Below are 17,662 nucleotides of genomic sequence, written 5' to 3'. Positions count from 1 at the left end.
TAACCACCACGCTGCATTTCGGTCCGACTCTCTTTCGACAAACGAAGAACGCCGTTACAACAACACACATACAGAGAGCTACAGAGATACACACACACACACACACACACACACACACACACACACACACACACACACACACACACACACACACACACACACACACACACACACACACACACACACACACACACACACACACACACACACACACACACACACACCATCCTCTATTCTATTTTCCAGTCATTTATTGTTGAATGTGGGTCAGAAAGACCCACAGGAGTTTGTTTTTGACTCCTCCTTATTTTATTATGCGGATACTACAACGTGTTACATAGAGACATGTTGAATAATATGGACCGCAGTTGTCTTGCCCTGTGCGACGTAGAGCATGGTGCTTGCAAAACACCAAAGTTGTGGGTTTGATTCCTGCTGTGGCCACCCGATACAAAAATGTGCGCATGCATGACAGTCGGTTGCTATGGATGAAAGCGTCTGCCAAACGGCATATATTATTATTACACGGTATACGATTGTGTGGAGACCTCTTGTGTGGTATTTGGCAAAGTTATGCAACAGATCCCACTGGTTCATGCATTCAGCTTCTGAGTAATGCTTTTTTTGGAGAGGATTTCCTCAAACCTGTGGAACTAATGTAGTGTTAGGTAAACTCAGGAGTAAATTGTTTGTGCAAACATGATTTAATATGGGACTATGGTATTAGGTGGATTATGGTCACATAATGTGACTCTTTCACATGGTTTTGGCAGGAAGTCCTAGCACTTGCCTTGATTGTGCAAGGTACGCTCGCACGCACGCTCGCACACACACACACACACACACACACACACACACACACACACACACACACACACACACACACACACACACACACACACACACACACACACACACACACACACACACACACACACACACACACACACACACACACACAAACAGGGTTTTAATGTTACCTTACATAAGTCTTAATCTTTAAGTTTTTATCTACGCTGTCCTTGGAGGGAATTACACAAAATAAATCAGAAGTAGATAAGTATGAATAACAACCATTTCAGAACAACAGAGGACCAAGGAACATTTGCTCCCTCTCAGAAAGCCTTTGATAAAACCAAGAGAGATGCACTTCCCCTTGGCTAACCCAGATGGTCAGTGAACCTGACAATTCAGAGCAAGATGGCACACAGAAATGGGCCGAGATGGAAGAGAAGGAACTGAGGTGGGAAAACTACCAGGAGGGAATTTTTGGAGAAAGGTCACTGTGGTGATGGGGTAATTCATACATAAATATTTGGATGTGTCGTTCTGCTGACGAACAGGCTGCATCCGTGCGTCAGAGGCTGATTGGAGAGACTGGCTCAGTGTTCCTTCTGGGTTGAGAGGCAGAGAGAAGACAGAGCGGGAGAGAGGAGTAGGGGAGAAGTTAGAGGGGACAGAGAGGGAGAGATGAATAGGGGAGAAGGTAGAGGGGACAGTGAGGGAGAGATGAATAGGGGAGAAGGTAGAGCGGACAGAGAGGGAGAGAGGAGTAGGGGAGAAGGTAGAGGGGACAGAGAGGGAGAGAGGAGTAGGGGAGAAGGTAGAGCGGACAGAGAGAGGGAGAGAGGAGTAGGGGAGAAGGTAGAGGGGACAGAGAGGGAGAGAGGAGTAGGGGAGAAGGTAGAGGGGACAGAGAGGGGGAGAAGGTAGAGGGGACAGAGAGGGAGAGAGGAGTAGGGGAGAAGGTAGAGGGGACAGAGAGGGAGAGAGGAATAGGGGAGAAGGTAGAGGGGACAGAGAGGGAAAGTTGAGGTAGGGAGAGATGGGAGGACAGTTAGAAAGAGGGAGAGAAGGGAGAGAGGTGGAGAGAAGGGATGGAATTGTCCTTTAAGATCCTATATCTGTAGGCAGCGGATATTTTTTAAACCTACAATTGGCTCCCAGTGCCAGTCTTATGAGGCACTCTGCTGTCACTTCCCATCTCATCAAGGCAACAGGTCTCTCTCTGCTCTCCTCCTCCTCCTCTCCCCTTTACCTCCTCTCTGTCCTCTGTCTGTTGAAGGTGTCTTTGGTAAATAGCAAGGGCAAGGGCAAGGCATAGACAGTATTGATGTCTGTATGCACAGCCTGGTTTGAATGAGTACTTACAGTCACTAGCACTGAATGTATAGTGTAGACATATACCTGTATGCTGTAGCTGAGGAACGCTCAACTCAGTTCTCTTATATCGAGGCGGAGTTGAGTTTTGATACCTGGTCGTGAATCTCACCACCAGTTATCAAAACCCAACTCCATTTTGTGTAGTGAACATGACCTTGAAGATCTCTGAGCTCTCCTCTTGGCATATAGCAGATGGAACACACACACGCACGCACACACACACACACGCACACACACACACACACACGGTTGGGGGGCCTTATATCAGAGGCCACAGTGCTTCTCCTGTGCACTGTCTTCAGCTCCAGGACAAAACTAGTGAGCCTCAGCTCAGTGAATTGTTAACATCGAGAAGCCCCATCAAAATATTATGAGTGGGGGGTATTCTCTTCCTCTTTTCTCCCTTTGTTTACGTTTCGTTTTGGCGGTCTACCAATCAGAAAGCATTACAGAGAAACATGTCTGGGTCAGTTCCATTACGAGGCAAAACAACAGAGCAGGGCTGGGATTAACAAACCCTCCATATCATCAACTCATCTTCCACTCATCTCATCTTTCAGGGCATCAAATCTTGCACATCTTGCTCTTTGACAGCAAATAGTCTCAGAGAAATGTATATTTACAGGTTTCAAATTTCAAGTGTTAATGTCACATGCACACGTACAGTGAAAGTCCTTTCTTGCAAAACTCAAAACCCAACCATGCAATAATCAATAACAATGTATTGATAGAAAAAAACACACAAGAAATAAGATGAATAAATATGAAATACACAATAAAGTAAGAAAGTGAACATACTATATACAATAAATATTTAAAAAGTCAGTTCCAATGACACATTTACATGCAGGAACAGTGGAGTGGTGGAGGTATGTGTAGGGATAAGGCGACTTGCTCAACAGGATATAAGATAACCAGAATAGCAGCAGCTTGCATGTGAGTGGGTGTACGCGTGTTTCTAGTCAGTATAAATGTGTGTGCATATTATGTGTGAATGAGCAGATGATGGAGTGAATGTTTGAATGTTTGTGTTTGTGTTGGAGTGACAGTGTCTGTGAGTGTGTAGGCCCCTGTGAGTGTGTAGGCCCCTGTGAGTGTGTAGGCCCCTGTGAGTGTGTAGGCCCCTGTGAGTGTGTAGGCCCCTGTGAGTGTGTAGGCCCCTGTGAGTGTGTAGGCCCCTGTGAGTGTGCATAGAGACTGAAATAAAAGGTCAATCAAGATACAAGGTAAACTCGGCCCTTGTAGCTATTTTGTTAGCTATTTATCAGTCGTATTGCTTGGGGATAGAAGCTGTTTAAGAGCCTGTTGGTGTCAGACCGGTACCTCTTGCAGTGCGGCAGCAGAGAAAATAGTCTATGGCGGGGGTGGTTGGGGTCTTTTGACATTTGATCATAGACCGTGAAGAGATGCAGGAGCAAATACAATGTGTATAGAGAGGCTGATGGCTGTTTCAGGATATCCTGTCTGTACAAAGGGTCTCACCAGATTGAATCTGGATAAATTATAAAGAAAAAAATATTTCAATTAGCTAAATTTACAAATGATTGCATCCTGAGTGGAAGTACACAGAGTTGATTGCTTATGTCAAAATCTCTGTACAGAGAAGATCTCAGACCAGCATGGTGGTCATTTCAAATTATCAATCAATTCAGATTTACATTTCAACTCTAAAAATTTAAATAAAAAAAAATTACATAAATGCCTTCAGTTAATGAGAAATAATTTAAAACATATGCTCCTTTCTCCTTTCTTTATTGGAAGTTTAGTTTACTTCTTGAATTGACTGCTTTCTATTTGAGTTGACCCCCAACCCTGGTTCGTTCCACACAATGAATATTTCATGTTTCATCCTGTATCTGACTGCCTCCCTCCACATCCACTGGGGCTCACCAACTGAGCAGCTGATCAAAACCTGTTGTGGCATATTGACACAAAAGACAAGCTAATGGTTGCCTGCTGCTTTGAGTCACCCATAACACACTGCCAGAGAAGGTTATAAGTTAAACCGTGCTGCAAAATATGCTCACTGAGGCATTATACAAAGGCAGAAGGAATGCCTCCTATTGTCCAATGGATAAACAGTATACTGTTCACAACATGCACAGTACTTGTGACGGTGGGCAATTGGACATGGGTTCAGGCTAGTTTTCCTGTTGGCTCCCATAGGTAACATTAATCAATGTTATTTCGTATTGCTTTATGTGAGAATATGAGGTCAGGTCCCATGGTTTGCGTCCCAAATGGGGTACTATAAAGGGAAAAGGCTTTCATTTGGGATGCAGCCATCGTGTCAAGCCAAGGACATACAATAAAGCATCTACTCAAGCAAGGTTTCCATGATGCTGGGTCAGGTTGATCTGTGGGATCCCTGTTTTGCCCATTTGGAACCCTCCTTCTTGCTAAGCCAACCGCTCTCAGAGTGCTGCCGCTGGTCTCTCGCTGAACTGCAGGGAACAGAGCTGTGACAGAGAGCACATATGACAGACTGTCACTCCACCTGGGCCACAGAGGTGAGGTGCTAAGAGTTAACCCCAGCAGCAGAAGATCTCTTAGAGTCTACACCTTTCCTACCAAGAAGTCCTCTCTCTATATCCTGTTGGTTACCCATCTACAGTACATTGGGATTCCAGGTCTATCAGAGAAAGTACTCACTGACCTTTGCAGAGAAAAAAACTGCCAATTTGATTTGATCTGTGTCTATTTAAAGCACTGGGCTGGCTGCTGGCTGGCTGGAGAGCGGGCCAGGGTTACTATTGGCACAGCCTCCGTTTGCTGAAGGTGCCCCCTGGATGTGCTAACTCATTGAGTGGACGGTGGCTGGGCTGGGCCGCCCCCCCTGCTGGGAGGAATAACATTGCATTAGCTGATGACACATCCAGATACTGCAGAGCCCCTGGGCTGGTTGGATGGCTTCCTGCTTCCCGATGATGATTAATGTCTTGTATGGCTTCATTAAGATGCCACAGGAAGTGAAGTTGTTGAGTGATGTCACTCTGTATCCCGAGGCATCACATCGTATTAGGCTGTTCCCATCGGATGAAGAGTGACATTTACATTTTAGACATTTAGTAGACGCACTTATCCAGAGCGACTTACAGTTAGTGCATTCATCTTAAGATAGCTAGATGGGACAACCGCATATCACAGTCATAGTAAGTAAATGTTTTCCCCAATAAAGTAGTTATCAGCAAAGTCAGAGCTAGTAAGTGGGAAAAGAGTCAAGTGTGAGTGTTAGTTCACGAAAGGCTTAAAAAAAAACAACACTTTAACAAAAAGAAAGGGGACAACAATTTATTACTCCAGCACTTTGGATTTGAAATGACACAATGACGATGAGGTTAAAGTGCAGACTTCTCGTCCATATCGGGTGAAACGTTTAGAAATTACAGCACTTTTTGTACATAGTCCCCCCATTTTAGGGGACCAAAGGCATTGGGACAAATTCACTTGTGTATTAAAGTAGCAAAAAGCTAAGCATTTGGTCCCACGTTCATAAACCACAATGACTACATCCAGTTTGTGGCTCTGCAAGTTTGTGAATGGTAAATAGTGTATTGTGTAATTTTGGAGTCACTTTTATGAATAGAATATGTTTCTAAATACTTCTACATTAAGGTGCATGCCACCATGATTACGGATAGACCTGTATGAATTGTGAATAATGATGACCTCCCCTGTTATTTTAAGGTTGAAAGGTTAGCATGTCTTGGGGGTATGATATTTGTGTCACTGTCCCAATACTTTTGGAGATCACTGTATATGCTGACTGCTAGTCATTAGTTCATTGTCTGTACTGCAACATGGACATTACGAGGCCCAAGTAACCAGTGGAGGCTGCTGAGGGGAATTGTATTTGATACCATTCCACTGATTCCGCTCCAGCCATTTCCACAAGCCCGTCCTCCCCAATTAAGGTGTCACCAACCTCCTGTGCAAGTAACATTTGGCACAATATGCTTGAGTTTATTTCAGCTCTATTCTACACATCATTAAAGCTGCCATTAAAACTGTGTGGTCTTTCTTAATGTACATTTCTAATTATGTTCAGGACATTCCGTGGAACCACTACCTGGTCTCTCTACATACGACATTTAAATTCCGTCCCTACAGTTTAGCAGAGTATTGAGTGCTGCTGAAGTCTACACACAGGGGAGCTAGTACAAGGTCAGGAGAATGGGCGTCCAACTGGCTTGGTGGATGCTAGTTGACTGATGACCAATTCAGACTCTCTTAGCAACCACCCCCCACCCCACACCCTGTGGGCCCACTAGACACTAAGTGCAAGCTTTCAGTTGGCCACCGGATCATTTCTGACCTCTCCCACACAGCCAGGAAATGGACCAAGAGGCATATATTTAGAACAAATAAATACATGGCTCTGGACCGTCCTAGTTCCTGCCTGTCTGGAATTCTTCAGTCACCAAGACGGTGTTTCTGATGAAAATATTACTGTACCTTTTTTAAAGTTAACTTTAAAGACATTTCTCTATAACTAAATTGGTCATTCGCAATTGCAAAATGGACAAATATACATTTCAAGGCTCTTCCCACACTGGCCGTGCCTCTTCTTGAAAAGCATTACAGATTGCTCTATAGAAATATAAAGGTAATTTCCGATTGAGCCGACATGTAGCATTTACCGTGAACGCGGGGTGTCTGTTTACTGCATTAGCAGCAGTCTAGAAGGCAGGCCAGCTCCACTGTGCTCCACACCTCTCAGGGGGGGGGGGTCTCAGGATCTAGGTTAAGGTCTGTATACTCCGAGGGAGGGGTGCATCATGCCCTGGAGGGGATGTCCATAAGAGCTTTCCTCCCTCTCTTCCCACACTGGCCGTGCCTCTTCTTTAAACCTTCATGACAGCTCCCTCTTCCACATGTGGAGGTGTGGCAGACCCATGTCTGCTTTATGCTTTGGCTTGTTGAGCTAAAGGGATTTGATCTCTTCATGGTTGATGTTAAGAGCAAACAATATTCTGTACAACCTTCGGGAGCCAAGAGTCTTGGCGCACAAGTCTTCTGTTTTTCTGTTCTTTGTGTGAGTGAAAGCGCATTCCATTAGAGAAAACATAACATGGAACGCTGGCTTGTTTCTGCTGTTGAAGTAATGTTGTTTCTAAACACTGTGTCAGCATAGATAACTACTGTTGTGGCTTCAGGTTATTGGTGCTCTACACTACAGTTGAAAAGTACAGAGAGAGAGAGAGAGAGAGAGAGAGAGAGAGAGAGGGAGAGAGAGAGGGAGAGAGAGGGAGAGAGAGGGAGAGAGAGGGAGAGAGAGAGGGAGAGAGAGAGAGGGAGAGACAGAGAGAGAGAGAGAGAGAGAGAGAGAGAGAGGGAGAGAGAGAGAGAGAGGGAGGGAGAGAGAGAGAGAGAGAGAGAGAGAGAGAGGGAGAGAGAGAGGGAGAGAGAGAGAGAGAGAGAGAGAGAGAGAGAGAGAGAGAGAGGGAGAGAGAGAGAGAGAGAGGGAGAGACAGAGAGAGAGAGAGAGAGAGAGAGAGAGAGAGAGGGGGAGAGAGAGAGAGAGGGAGAGAGAGAGAGAGAGGGAGAGAGAGAGAGAGAGAGAGAGAGAGAGAGGGAGAGAGAGAGAGAGAGAGAGAGAGAGAGAGAGAGAGAGAGAGAGAGAGAGAGAGGGAGGGAGGGAGAGAGGGAGAGAGAGAGAGAGAGAGAGAGAGGGAGGGAGAGAGAGAGAGAGAGAGGGAGAGAGAGAGAGGAGAGAGAGAGAGAGAGAGAGAGAGAGAGAGAGAGGGAGAGAGAGAGAGAGAGGGAGAGTGAGAGGGAGAGGGAGAGAGAGAGAGAGAGAGAGAGAGAGAGAGGGAGAGAGAGAGAAATCCCATTCACCTCTGCCTCCACCACACCTCCCCGCTACAGAATTGAGTCACAGTCAAATGCCAAAAGTGCTCCAACTTCTTCATTGTTTCAACTCTACGACTTTTCAGTAGAGTTAAAAAGAGTCAAAATGATCTTAATATATATATATATATAACCCCAACAAAAATCAATATTGCTATGAGTAGGAGAGAGAAAGGGGAGTGTGTGCAACAAGCTGGAAGTAATGTGCATTGACAGCCCATGGGGCGGTGGGGGGGAACGGGGCGTGTGTGTGTGTGTTGGGGGATGGGGGGCTGAACGACGGGGCACTAGTGGGGAGGGAGGGATGGATGAAGGGGGGGAGGGGTTCGATGGAGAGATCTGTCTCCAGCAGCAACACTCTTCCTGGGCAACACAGTGTGTCAAGTGCACAGAAGACAAATAAAAAGAGAAGAGAGAAGAAACAACACAGAAACCGATCTATAATGCACTCAGAGTCCCTGGAGTGGACAAAGGAGAGAGGATACTCCAGGACACAATGAAAGACTCAATGATAAAGTACTTGAAACCAGGATCGAACTCTATCCTCACTAAAGCAAACACACCATCTTTCTGTTGCTTTTGGAAAAAATAACTGCAGCATATCTAAGGCCCTCTCAGTCATACTCTGCAGTTATCCTTGATTGTCTGTAGTCAAGTATTGGCTTATTGTATTCTATTCAAGTAGGGCGGCAGGTAGCCTAGTGGTTAAGAGCGTTGGGGCCATCTGTCGATGTGCCCTTGAGCAAGGCACTTGACCCTAATTTCTCCTGTAAATCTCTCTGGATTAGAGTGTCTGCTAAATTACTCAAATGTTATGTAAAATGTAAGCATTGCTGTCACTCAACAACCAGGTCACCACTCTCTTTCTCAAGATTGCTGCTCGCAAAGCATAGGTACAGAACCTATATTTGCCATTAGGGAAATGGCCTGCCCTGAATGGTATGGAGCAACCGTTTCATATTTTATATGCTTTCAATGCACTAGGCTGCTGTGGTGACATAAAACCTGGAAAGCTTCCTAATTGAGGAGTGGGTTGTCGTGACCTAATGGGGGAGTGCTCAGTGGTTCAGTTCCAGGGCTGATGGTGAATCTATAATGCATATAGTGTTGTGTGCTACGACTATGTCCAAATGGCTTCCTATGTAGTGCACTACACTTGACCAGGGACCATTGGGCTCTGGTCAAAAGTGGTTCACTTTGTAGGGATTAGTGTGCCATTTGGACCACCTCTGTTGTCAACTGTTCACACAGGGGCTAGGTATGGTGTAGAGAGGGATCATCATACATATGAGCTCCATCCGCACCTTGAAAACATTCCCCCCTGGAATGGAGTGTGACAGACAGGAAAACACTGGGGAAGACCTAGGGGCCAGCCCTGCTTCCTCCTGTTGATCATGCTACAAGCATGCATGGCTGACTGAGGAAACCAAAGGAGAAGAAGAACTCTCAGAAAGGATTTCATGTGGGTCATTAAAGATGAAAACGTGCTAGTGAGGGAGGCAGACCGGAGGGATTGGTTGGCTTGGGTGACCCTGCGCATCTGTCATTGGGCATTGCGTCTCTCTTTGGTTTCTGAACACTCTCCCATCATTCTAATGTAGATAAACATGTACAGGATATATGCTGCCGGGGACTGGAATAAAACCCTGTTATACTTACATCAATTTCTAAAGGTGAATGTAACGGAGAAGCTTTGTAAAGCAGGAACTACTTCCAAGATAATACTGCATGTAAAAGTCCCCCAGTGAAAGATTTACATGTTCCTGAATTAATGCTCCCAAGATGGTTCGACTAAGATTTTTTGTGAACATTCAAAAATAGCATTTCTTTGCGTTTCTATTCAATAAAATTTGTCAGGCTGTCACACTTCATTAGACAGAGATTGTATGAAACTTGGCAGGCATTAGAGTGACGAGGCAGGGGGCTGTTTCTGTCTGGACTCTGGACTGTCTAGCTACGCCACAGAGGGTCTCTCTCCTGTCCCCACCAACCAACACCTTGTCTATTATGGTCCATTGTGTTCAGTAGGGCAAAGCGTACCAAAAAGGTTTGCCACAGAAACCCAGGTCTAACTCACTCAGTTTCAAAATATGTTCTCCCATTTCGTTGCTTCTGAACACAGCCCATGATACACATACAGGAGACATATAGGAGAGAGACAGAAAGGAGATAGGAAGTGATGGAGAAAATGGCGTGCTAGTTTCATGGAGGGAAGTCAGTCAGACATGCAGAAAGAAAATGGATGCCTGTCACTGTCTGTCCCCACTGTTGCTAGGTGTAGTTATTCTAGTCTCCAGCAGGGGATATCAATATGTGTTTGTTTGCTTGCTCCTGGGTCAGTGTTCACACATTGCCATTGTGCAAAAAGGGAGAGATTGTCCAGGGGATGAAAGGGGGGATGGGTGGAGAGAAGCGATCAATGAGGATGGAGATAGAAGCACTCTCAGAGAGACTGTCTCACTTTCTGGTTGGGTGGTGCATAGCGTGAGTCACTCCCATCTCCAGGGCAAGTCTGTCTGTCTCCTCAAACGTCTGTCTGTCCCATTTAGGTCTGGAAGTACTGGAGACAGAGTCCAAGATGGACGTCCATGGTTTTCAACGTAATCTACTCACGTTCGCATATGCCGTTTCGTGGTTGTTCTTTTTTGTACCGGGACTACTATGCCTGCGCACTAGTCCCGATGAGACGGCAGGATCCTGCGAACATGGTCCGGAAACTCTGCCAGCTGGGCTCATGACATCAGAGCATGAATATGAAATGTAAATATCTTCGGCTGAGTGATTTAAAAAAAAGTGATGACTAAAAGTGTTTTATTATGAATTTTCGAATTATGGGGCCGTCGATGGGAATTGTCTTTCTGGGCCGTACTTCAGTTGAAATGCAATTCCGAAGCTGTCCTCTGGGAATTCGAAAGCACGCGTCCAGTCTGGTGCCTTGGTTTGTCGCCTACAAGTCTGTCTGTCTGTCCCCTCAATATCTGTCTGTCTATAACCTACTGTCCAGACAGCACAGCAGCCATAGCCTTTAACGATGCTTCTGTATAGGCACACGAGTGAGCTGTGAGACTTGTGGATGAAGAAATGATGGACCTTCGTATTAGAACATACACAGCCCCATTTTCAATTGTGATTTTAACACCCAATGTTTAAAAAAAAGAAACACCTTTAAGTTCATAGTGTACATTACAGAACCAATCAGAAATAATTGTTCAATTAACACTTTTCAAAGAAACAAAATAATATGAGCACAAACATACTATGATTAGGATGAACTGTGATTGCACAAATCCTTTATTTCCAGGATCAAATAGTATATTTTAACATTTGAACTGCTTTTATTCATTTTTTTACATCTACAATAACTTTGTGTGTTAGAATATCAAAATGAATTCAATAAATTCAACGTGATAAAAAAAAAAAAAATGACACCATTGTATCTTTAAACATAAAAATCTGGGATGTGAGTCTCCAGTATGTCACCATATCCTTGAGAGTAAAAGTCCTAAAAAGTTCTCCAAACATGACTTTGAAATAAAACACAGAACTGTAGGTATTGTAGTCAATATAATATTGAGTCCAAAATGATTTTCTACAAGCCTACTTTTTTGTGCTAGAGAAAAATGGCTTGTAAGGACCAGTGCTTTTAAAGTAGTGCTTGCAACAAATGTCAAAAAAATACCTTACTATTTACACAATTTAAAAAAAAAAGCAGTTGTTGTTATTGATTGTCACCTTGCTTTTTTAAATTTTTTTACATACATCTCCTGGTTGATTTAAATAAATCTATTTCAGATAAGAAATGTCTGTGTACAAAAAAAGAAACAAATATAAAGAGGCAAGTCTGTAAATGCATTTGTTTGTGACATTTATGTAATAAGTTACATCCCAAATGGCACCCGTTCCCTATATAGTGCACTACTTTTGATCAGGGTCCATAGGGCTCTGGTTAAAAGTATAGCACTATGTAGAGAATATAGTGCCATTTTGGATGGAGAGAATTCTAACGCTACCAATATTAATAAAAATTATTTTCCAGCACTTTTTAATAACGAAATACTGCAAATAGGATATTTTTTACAACTCTTTTACAGTATATACATCACATTCAACATTGCAACTTTTCAATACAGAATCTCTTTAAAAAGACTTGTCCTCTCATTTGGATCAATGCCCGTGAGTCTGCGTGTGACCAAGTCAATCCTCATGGAACGGGGTCTTCAGTGCGATACAGCAGTGTTTCCACACTTTTGACCTATTCTAAAGCTAGCCCAGCTGATTCAACTCGTCAACTAATCATCAAGCCCTTGACTAAGTGAATCAGGTGTGCTCGTTCAGGGCGACAACAGAATTGGGAATCTACTGGGGGTCCCCGAGGAGAGGTGTGAGATGACCATGACGGAATCACTTGGGGCCCTGGAAGAGAGGAGGCCCACTGAAAGACCTTTCTCGTCACGTCAGAAACTGCCGTTCCCGTTCCTCTTGCCATCGGCAGCGAATACAGTTTGTTTTAGCTCAACTTCATTTCAATTCAGGAAATCAACTTGAATCCAAATGTATATTTTTCTCTAAGCTTTTCAATGAGGAATGTTGGATCTGTAATTTGCTTGTTTACTTCTGAATGTAAGCCATCTCCTGCCGTATTCCTGGAACTTAATTTACTGAGTGATTTCACACTGTAGCCAGTCAAGAAATTGCTTCGGTTGATTTGAGTGCCCTTTAAATAAATACACATCATTGCACTGGTAACGTAAACTTCTTCCAGGCTAAAATGCAGCATGGAAATAAACAAAACCCCAAAACGGTCATCCCTTCCTCCGATCTGTTCGTCCTCTTCATATTTAGATACCATTTGACCATAATATGGGATCTGTTTCACATATCCAATCTCGATAACACGTCAGAGAACAACCTAAAAACTATTTTACCAACACGTAGATCACCAAAACCTGAATCAATTCCTCTTCCTCTCTATGTGGGCAGATGACACAACAAAACATAACACAGAACATTTGTAAATGTACCTCACAATGATTTCAGACATCCAGCTCCTTCAAATCAATCAATCATGTCGCATCATTCATAATGAATATTAATCTCCATATCAATCCTTCTCCATCCTTTCCATACCCACATTCACTTTCCCTCCTTTAACAAGTTATACGGTACTGAAGCGCAGTACTGTAGCTATGACAGTGGTAAAACACGTCTCTTATCACAGTCTTGTTAATAATCTTTGTCCGAAACTGTATTTTGTACACCCATAAAGAAAAACAAATGAAATTCACAGTGGTGAAGAAATCGCCGCTCTCTCAACCATACCCTTCATAAAAAATGTGTAACATGAGAAGATGCATTTGGTTTCCCCTGAGCTGTGTGCCAGTGGGGAAACTTCTGTCAGAGTGCAGAGAGACACTATGCTGAGCTCTGTCACTGAGTCCTGAGTCCGTCGTACACAAATTAAAATGGAGAGAATGTTACATAGAAAACATCCACAGTTCAGTTTAAATTCTTCTTCTTTCGCGTCTCCTCCTCCGTTAATTTTTTTTATGCCCCCTGACAAAATGGTCCAATGGTCTCTCTTTGCACTGACCCCCCCCCCCGTCTCAGAGGTAGAAGCCAGTAGTCTGTGGGTCTGGGAGGGTGGGCAGGGTCTGTAGGGCGCCGGGCTGGGGGTGGAGACTGTCGCTGGCTGTCTGGCCGTTCACATCGGGCAGTAGACAGCTCCCTGTGTGAGCAACGTTGGTGTCGTTGAGGATGCAGCCGCTCTCCATCTAAACACAGAACAACATTAAAAAAATATAATTGGAGCTGTATGCATATGATAGGACACAACCCCGCCCTTCTCCCCCCACCTCCCCCCAAAACACAAACTAACTCTAATCACTACACTGGGCTCTGTTCTGTGGCATGTTGAGGTCTTTGACACCATTCACTTAACCTTTCACTGCAGTGGGCTGAATCAGGGTCAGGTAGTCTTAAACAAATCTACTTTCAAACAGAAGTGTACACCTCACACACATGGTCATGAGCTTAAACAAGAAGAAGACACCTGTACCAGGTCAGATATAGAGTTGAAACGTACTACATTTTGAGTTTGCATCTCAATGACATTTTATATACATCACAGAAGACTGAAATATAACCTTTTGACATAAAAAAACGATTTTCTGTGGGTTTTTAGAAATAATGTTTATTATGAAAAATATGAATAACATTGTACCCATGAGGACACTAGGTCATTTGACTGCAGGAAAGGGCTCCTGCAGGTCAGGTCAGCCAGAGAGCGGAGTGGTGCAGAGCGGGCACACAGACACACACACACACACACACACTCTGGTCAGTGGACAGCAGAGGATGGGTGGAACAAGACAGCAGAGATAGCTACTCTAACTGTAGCTTGTAGTAGTTGCTAATACACTAGCTAACTACACAAAGTAGCATATCCGCCAAACCAACAGAGTACTGACACTGGTACAAGCACAGAGCTCCACTCTCTATACTCCATAGGTGTGAGTATGTACTTTGTGGCTTCCCTGTATGAGGGAATCCCCTGTGTGTGTCTGTTGTGACAGTTTCTACCATCGGCCTAATTGTAATCCTGCTTAGTGGGCCCTAAATGGATTAGCTAGGCATCATCCATGTAGAAATCCTAATAGGGCCACCTTATATAGGCCCCCCATAGGGGCAGACCAGCAGGACACTGCGCACCTGCAGCAGGACAAACCCAGCCAGGTTAAGGTAGGCCAAACTCAACTAATCTCTAATGCTACTCAATCCCAAAATCACATCAACACCCCTAGCCGGGGGGGAAACAGCACCCCCTGTGGTGGGATGTGACACCGCACATGTAGGCACGCACCCATGCGCATACACACAACATTGCCACACATTCTTCTGCCCCTCTATGTATTAGGTAATGACGATGGGAAAATTGTAGGTCAGGACAGCTCATGCTTGACTGGCCAGCTTGGCTCTATGTTCCTCTGGGGCGTGGTCGCTGACCCTGAAGAAAAACACAGGGAAGGCGGAGTGGGATGGTGGGGGCATGAACGGCTGCCGGTCCGGTTAGCAAGTCGCTGCCTGGGAGCTATAGCTCTCATTGTGGGACTTCAACCTTGTTCTATTCATTACAGTTCTTCACCATCGGCTCTTCTCTCTCTCTCTCTCTCTCTCAACAAAGAGACCAACCAACTCTATCGTTCGTTACCCTTCATGGATCTTGAAACATTAATTCAGCACAAAAACAATCAACAAGGAGAGGAAGATGGTGTCCAGCATGCAGAATGGACTGTGTGCTGTACTAATGAGCGGAGTTCTATAGTCCAGTTCGTCTTGTCCTGAGGCCTTGTTTTGACCGACTGGGCCCCTTGTGTCCCTCCCTGACAAGACTCATGTACTGTATAAAAAAAGAAAAAGTTACAAATGCACAGAGGCGCGCGCGGGTCCTAATCTCACCTTCGTCGCCAAATGTACGGAGGCTTGTTGTGCAATTAAAACGCAGCGTCTTCACTTCAGATCAACACGTTAGCAACCGGTACAAACGTGTGTGTGTGACACGCACACCGCGCGTGATACACTCTTAAAAGCAACCTCATTCAATACTCAGCGGAGCTGGGACCCTACATTACCCGAACACAACATATACTGCAACTGTACAGTAAGTGACACCCTGAAGGAGCAGCCATGGACGTGGCGGAGCCGACACTAGTTCACTCCCAGTCAGTGTCCTGATCTGAAGTCTTTGAACAGATTGTAAGGCGGTCCCTGCAGACCAGAGCTGCTTCCGTCACACTGCGGTAGAATCAGACCCGGGCATTTAGGTCAAGGCTATGTTGTGCTACCCGCAAGGAAACAGCCCTGGCAGGAGAGGGTACTCCTACTGCAGTCGATGCTTACGTCGACAGAATCCCATCCAACGGTTGACTCGATTGTGGCGTTGGATCCTGAAAGATCCAACGCCACTCCATGGGAGACCTACGTTCCTCTCCATCGACAGATACTCCACCGCCGTGACCCTTCGCTCTCCACTCATCTGTTTCACATTACATGTCCGCTCACGTTGATTTATCTTACATTAAACTGTAAAGCAGCAGCTGAAACACGGCCCGAGGCAAGGGCTTCCCAATGCTATATCAGTGCCTTTACAGAGAAACATCGCTTTCATGACATAGAAATAGTGCTCCTAATGCTAGGATGTCAACCATTAACAAGACAGTCCCACAAACATACAGTCACAGAAATTCACCAAATATTACAAAAGAAAAAGACATCAGGTTTATTATCCATCTATGAGCATCTTGCTTTATTCTTTGACTCTTACCTTGCAGTGAGTGGCACCTTGGGAAGCGGGGCGATTCAAAATGCCGTAGGCGCCCAGAGAAGGCATGGTGTGTTGAGGCTGTGACAGCCCCAGGATGTAATCTAAGGAGTTCTGTGTGGTGGGGTACTGGCGGTGAAAGTAGGCGGATGGGACCTGTGGAGAATGTTGTTTGTGATGCTCCAGATGGTCTGAGGGGTTAGCAATCACCCCTCCTTGTCCCTGGTAGTGACCTGTGCCCCCCACCGTACCCCAGTTCATCACCATGCCCACGGTAGTCGAAGCACCCGTACCGTAATCTGTGAGAGTGACCTCACCTCCTGTAGCCTGTGAGAGGGTGTCTGCACGCCCGTTGGTGTAGGAGACGGTGCAGGCTCCGTTAGCGGTCAGTTCCAACTGGTCGTCATAGCCGTACCTCTGCCAATCGGGATCAGGGTGCACCCCGTTGAGAGTGGCACCGCTGTTGCTACTTGCCTTCTGCTGTTTGAAATGAAACTGAGGCTGAAGCTGGACCTGTAGGTGCTGGTTCTGCTGCTGCCACTGGCTCTGAAGATGGATGATGTTCTGGTGCTGGTGGTGTTTGAGCTGCCCGGACCCTTGAGGCCCCAGCTGGGATGTCTTACCGTTGACCAGGGGGTGAATGCTGTGGCAGTGGTCGTCCAGCCCCGCATTCAGATGCTCCTGCTGGGGAAGCCAGTGACTATTATCGACCACGGTTAGTGAGTTTGTGTGCTGCAGTGTGTCTGGCTGGCTTGGCGTGGGGACGTCGGTTCGTGTCGGGGGCCAGGGGTATTTTGCCAGAACGGGCTTTACTAAGTTGAGGTGCTGCTGCATCTGCTGGGAGAGCTGCACTATGGGTGGCTGCTTTGGTAGTCTGTGAGGGGGTAACGTGGTTTGGGGGATAGGAGGGTTAGTAGCCTGGGGGTGGAGGGTAGAGATATGCATAGCGGGGGTGGCTTGGTTATAAAGGTTAGGGATAAGGGCAGAATTAAGGATAGGCCCAGGGGGATGGGTTGTGGTTGAGGGTGGTGGTATGGACACGTGACTGTCCCCACCCTGGCCCTCCTCAGTCTTGTTCTCCAGCGAGTCGTGGATGTAGGAGAGGATCTCGTTGTTGGTGAGCAGGTCGTTGAGCGAGGGGATGTAGTCCGGATCCATCTCCACTCTGATCATCCTCTCATCCAGCAGCAGTAGCTCCAGATCCTCTGCGTTCAGACCCAGGTTCTCCAGAGCAGAGAACAGCTCGCTGATAGGAAGACATTTATTTTATTTGACAAATTCAAAATACATATAGACTTGGGAGTACAGCAATGCATACATAAACTAAATATT

The 17,662-nt window shown here is 45.4% G+C and overlaps 1 protein-coding gene across 2 annotated transcripts in view; it reads right to left on the bottom strand.

The window, feature by feature from the left end:
- Positions 1–11,759: 11,759 nt before the first annotated feature.
- The window catches only part of LOC109890677 (aryl hydrocarbon receptor-like), an 88,104-nt gene continuing 82,201 nt past the window's right edge, over positions 11,760–17,662 (bottom strand). For both annotated transcript variants that reach the window (XM_031792366.1, XM_031792365.1), the window contains 2 exons: positions 16,334–17,576; positions 11,760–13,784 (listed from right to left, as the gene is read on the bottom strand). In XM_031792366.1, the coding sequence (XP_031648226.1) occupies positions 13,617–13,784; positions 16,334–17,576 (1,411 nt within the window). In that variant the 3' untranslated portion in view covers positions 11,760–13,616. The remainder of the gene's footprint in view (positions 13,785–16,333; positions 17,577–17,662) is intronic.

Source organism: Oncorhynchus kisutch, linkage group LG16, assembly GCF_002021735.2.
Source record: "Oncorhynchus kisutch isolate 150728-3 linkage group LG16, Okis_V2, whole genome shotgun sequence".
Lineage (NCBI taxonomy): Eukaryota > Metazoa > Chordata > Actinopteri > Salmoniformes > Salmonidae > Oncorhynchus > Oncorhynchus kisutch.
This window is presented reverse-complemented; position numbering and strand designations above follow the sequence as displayed.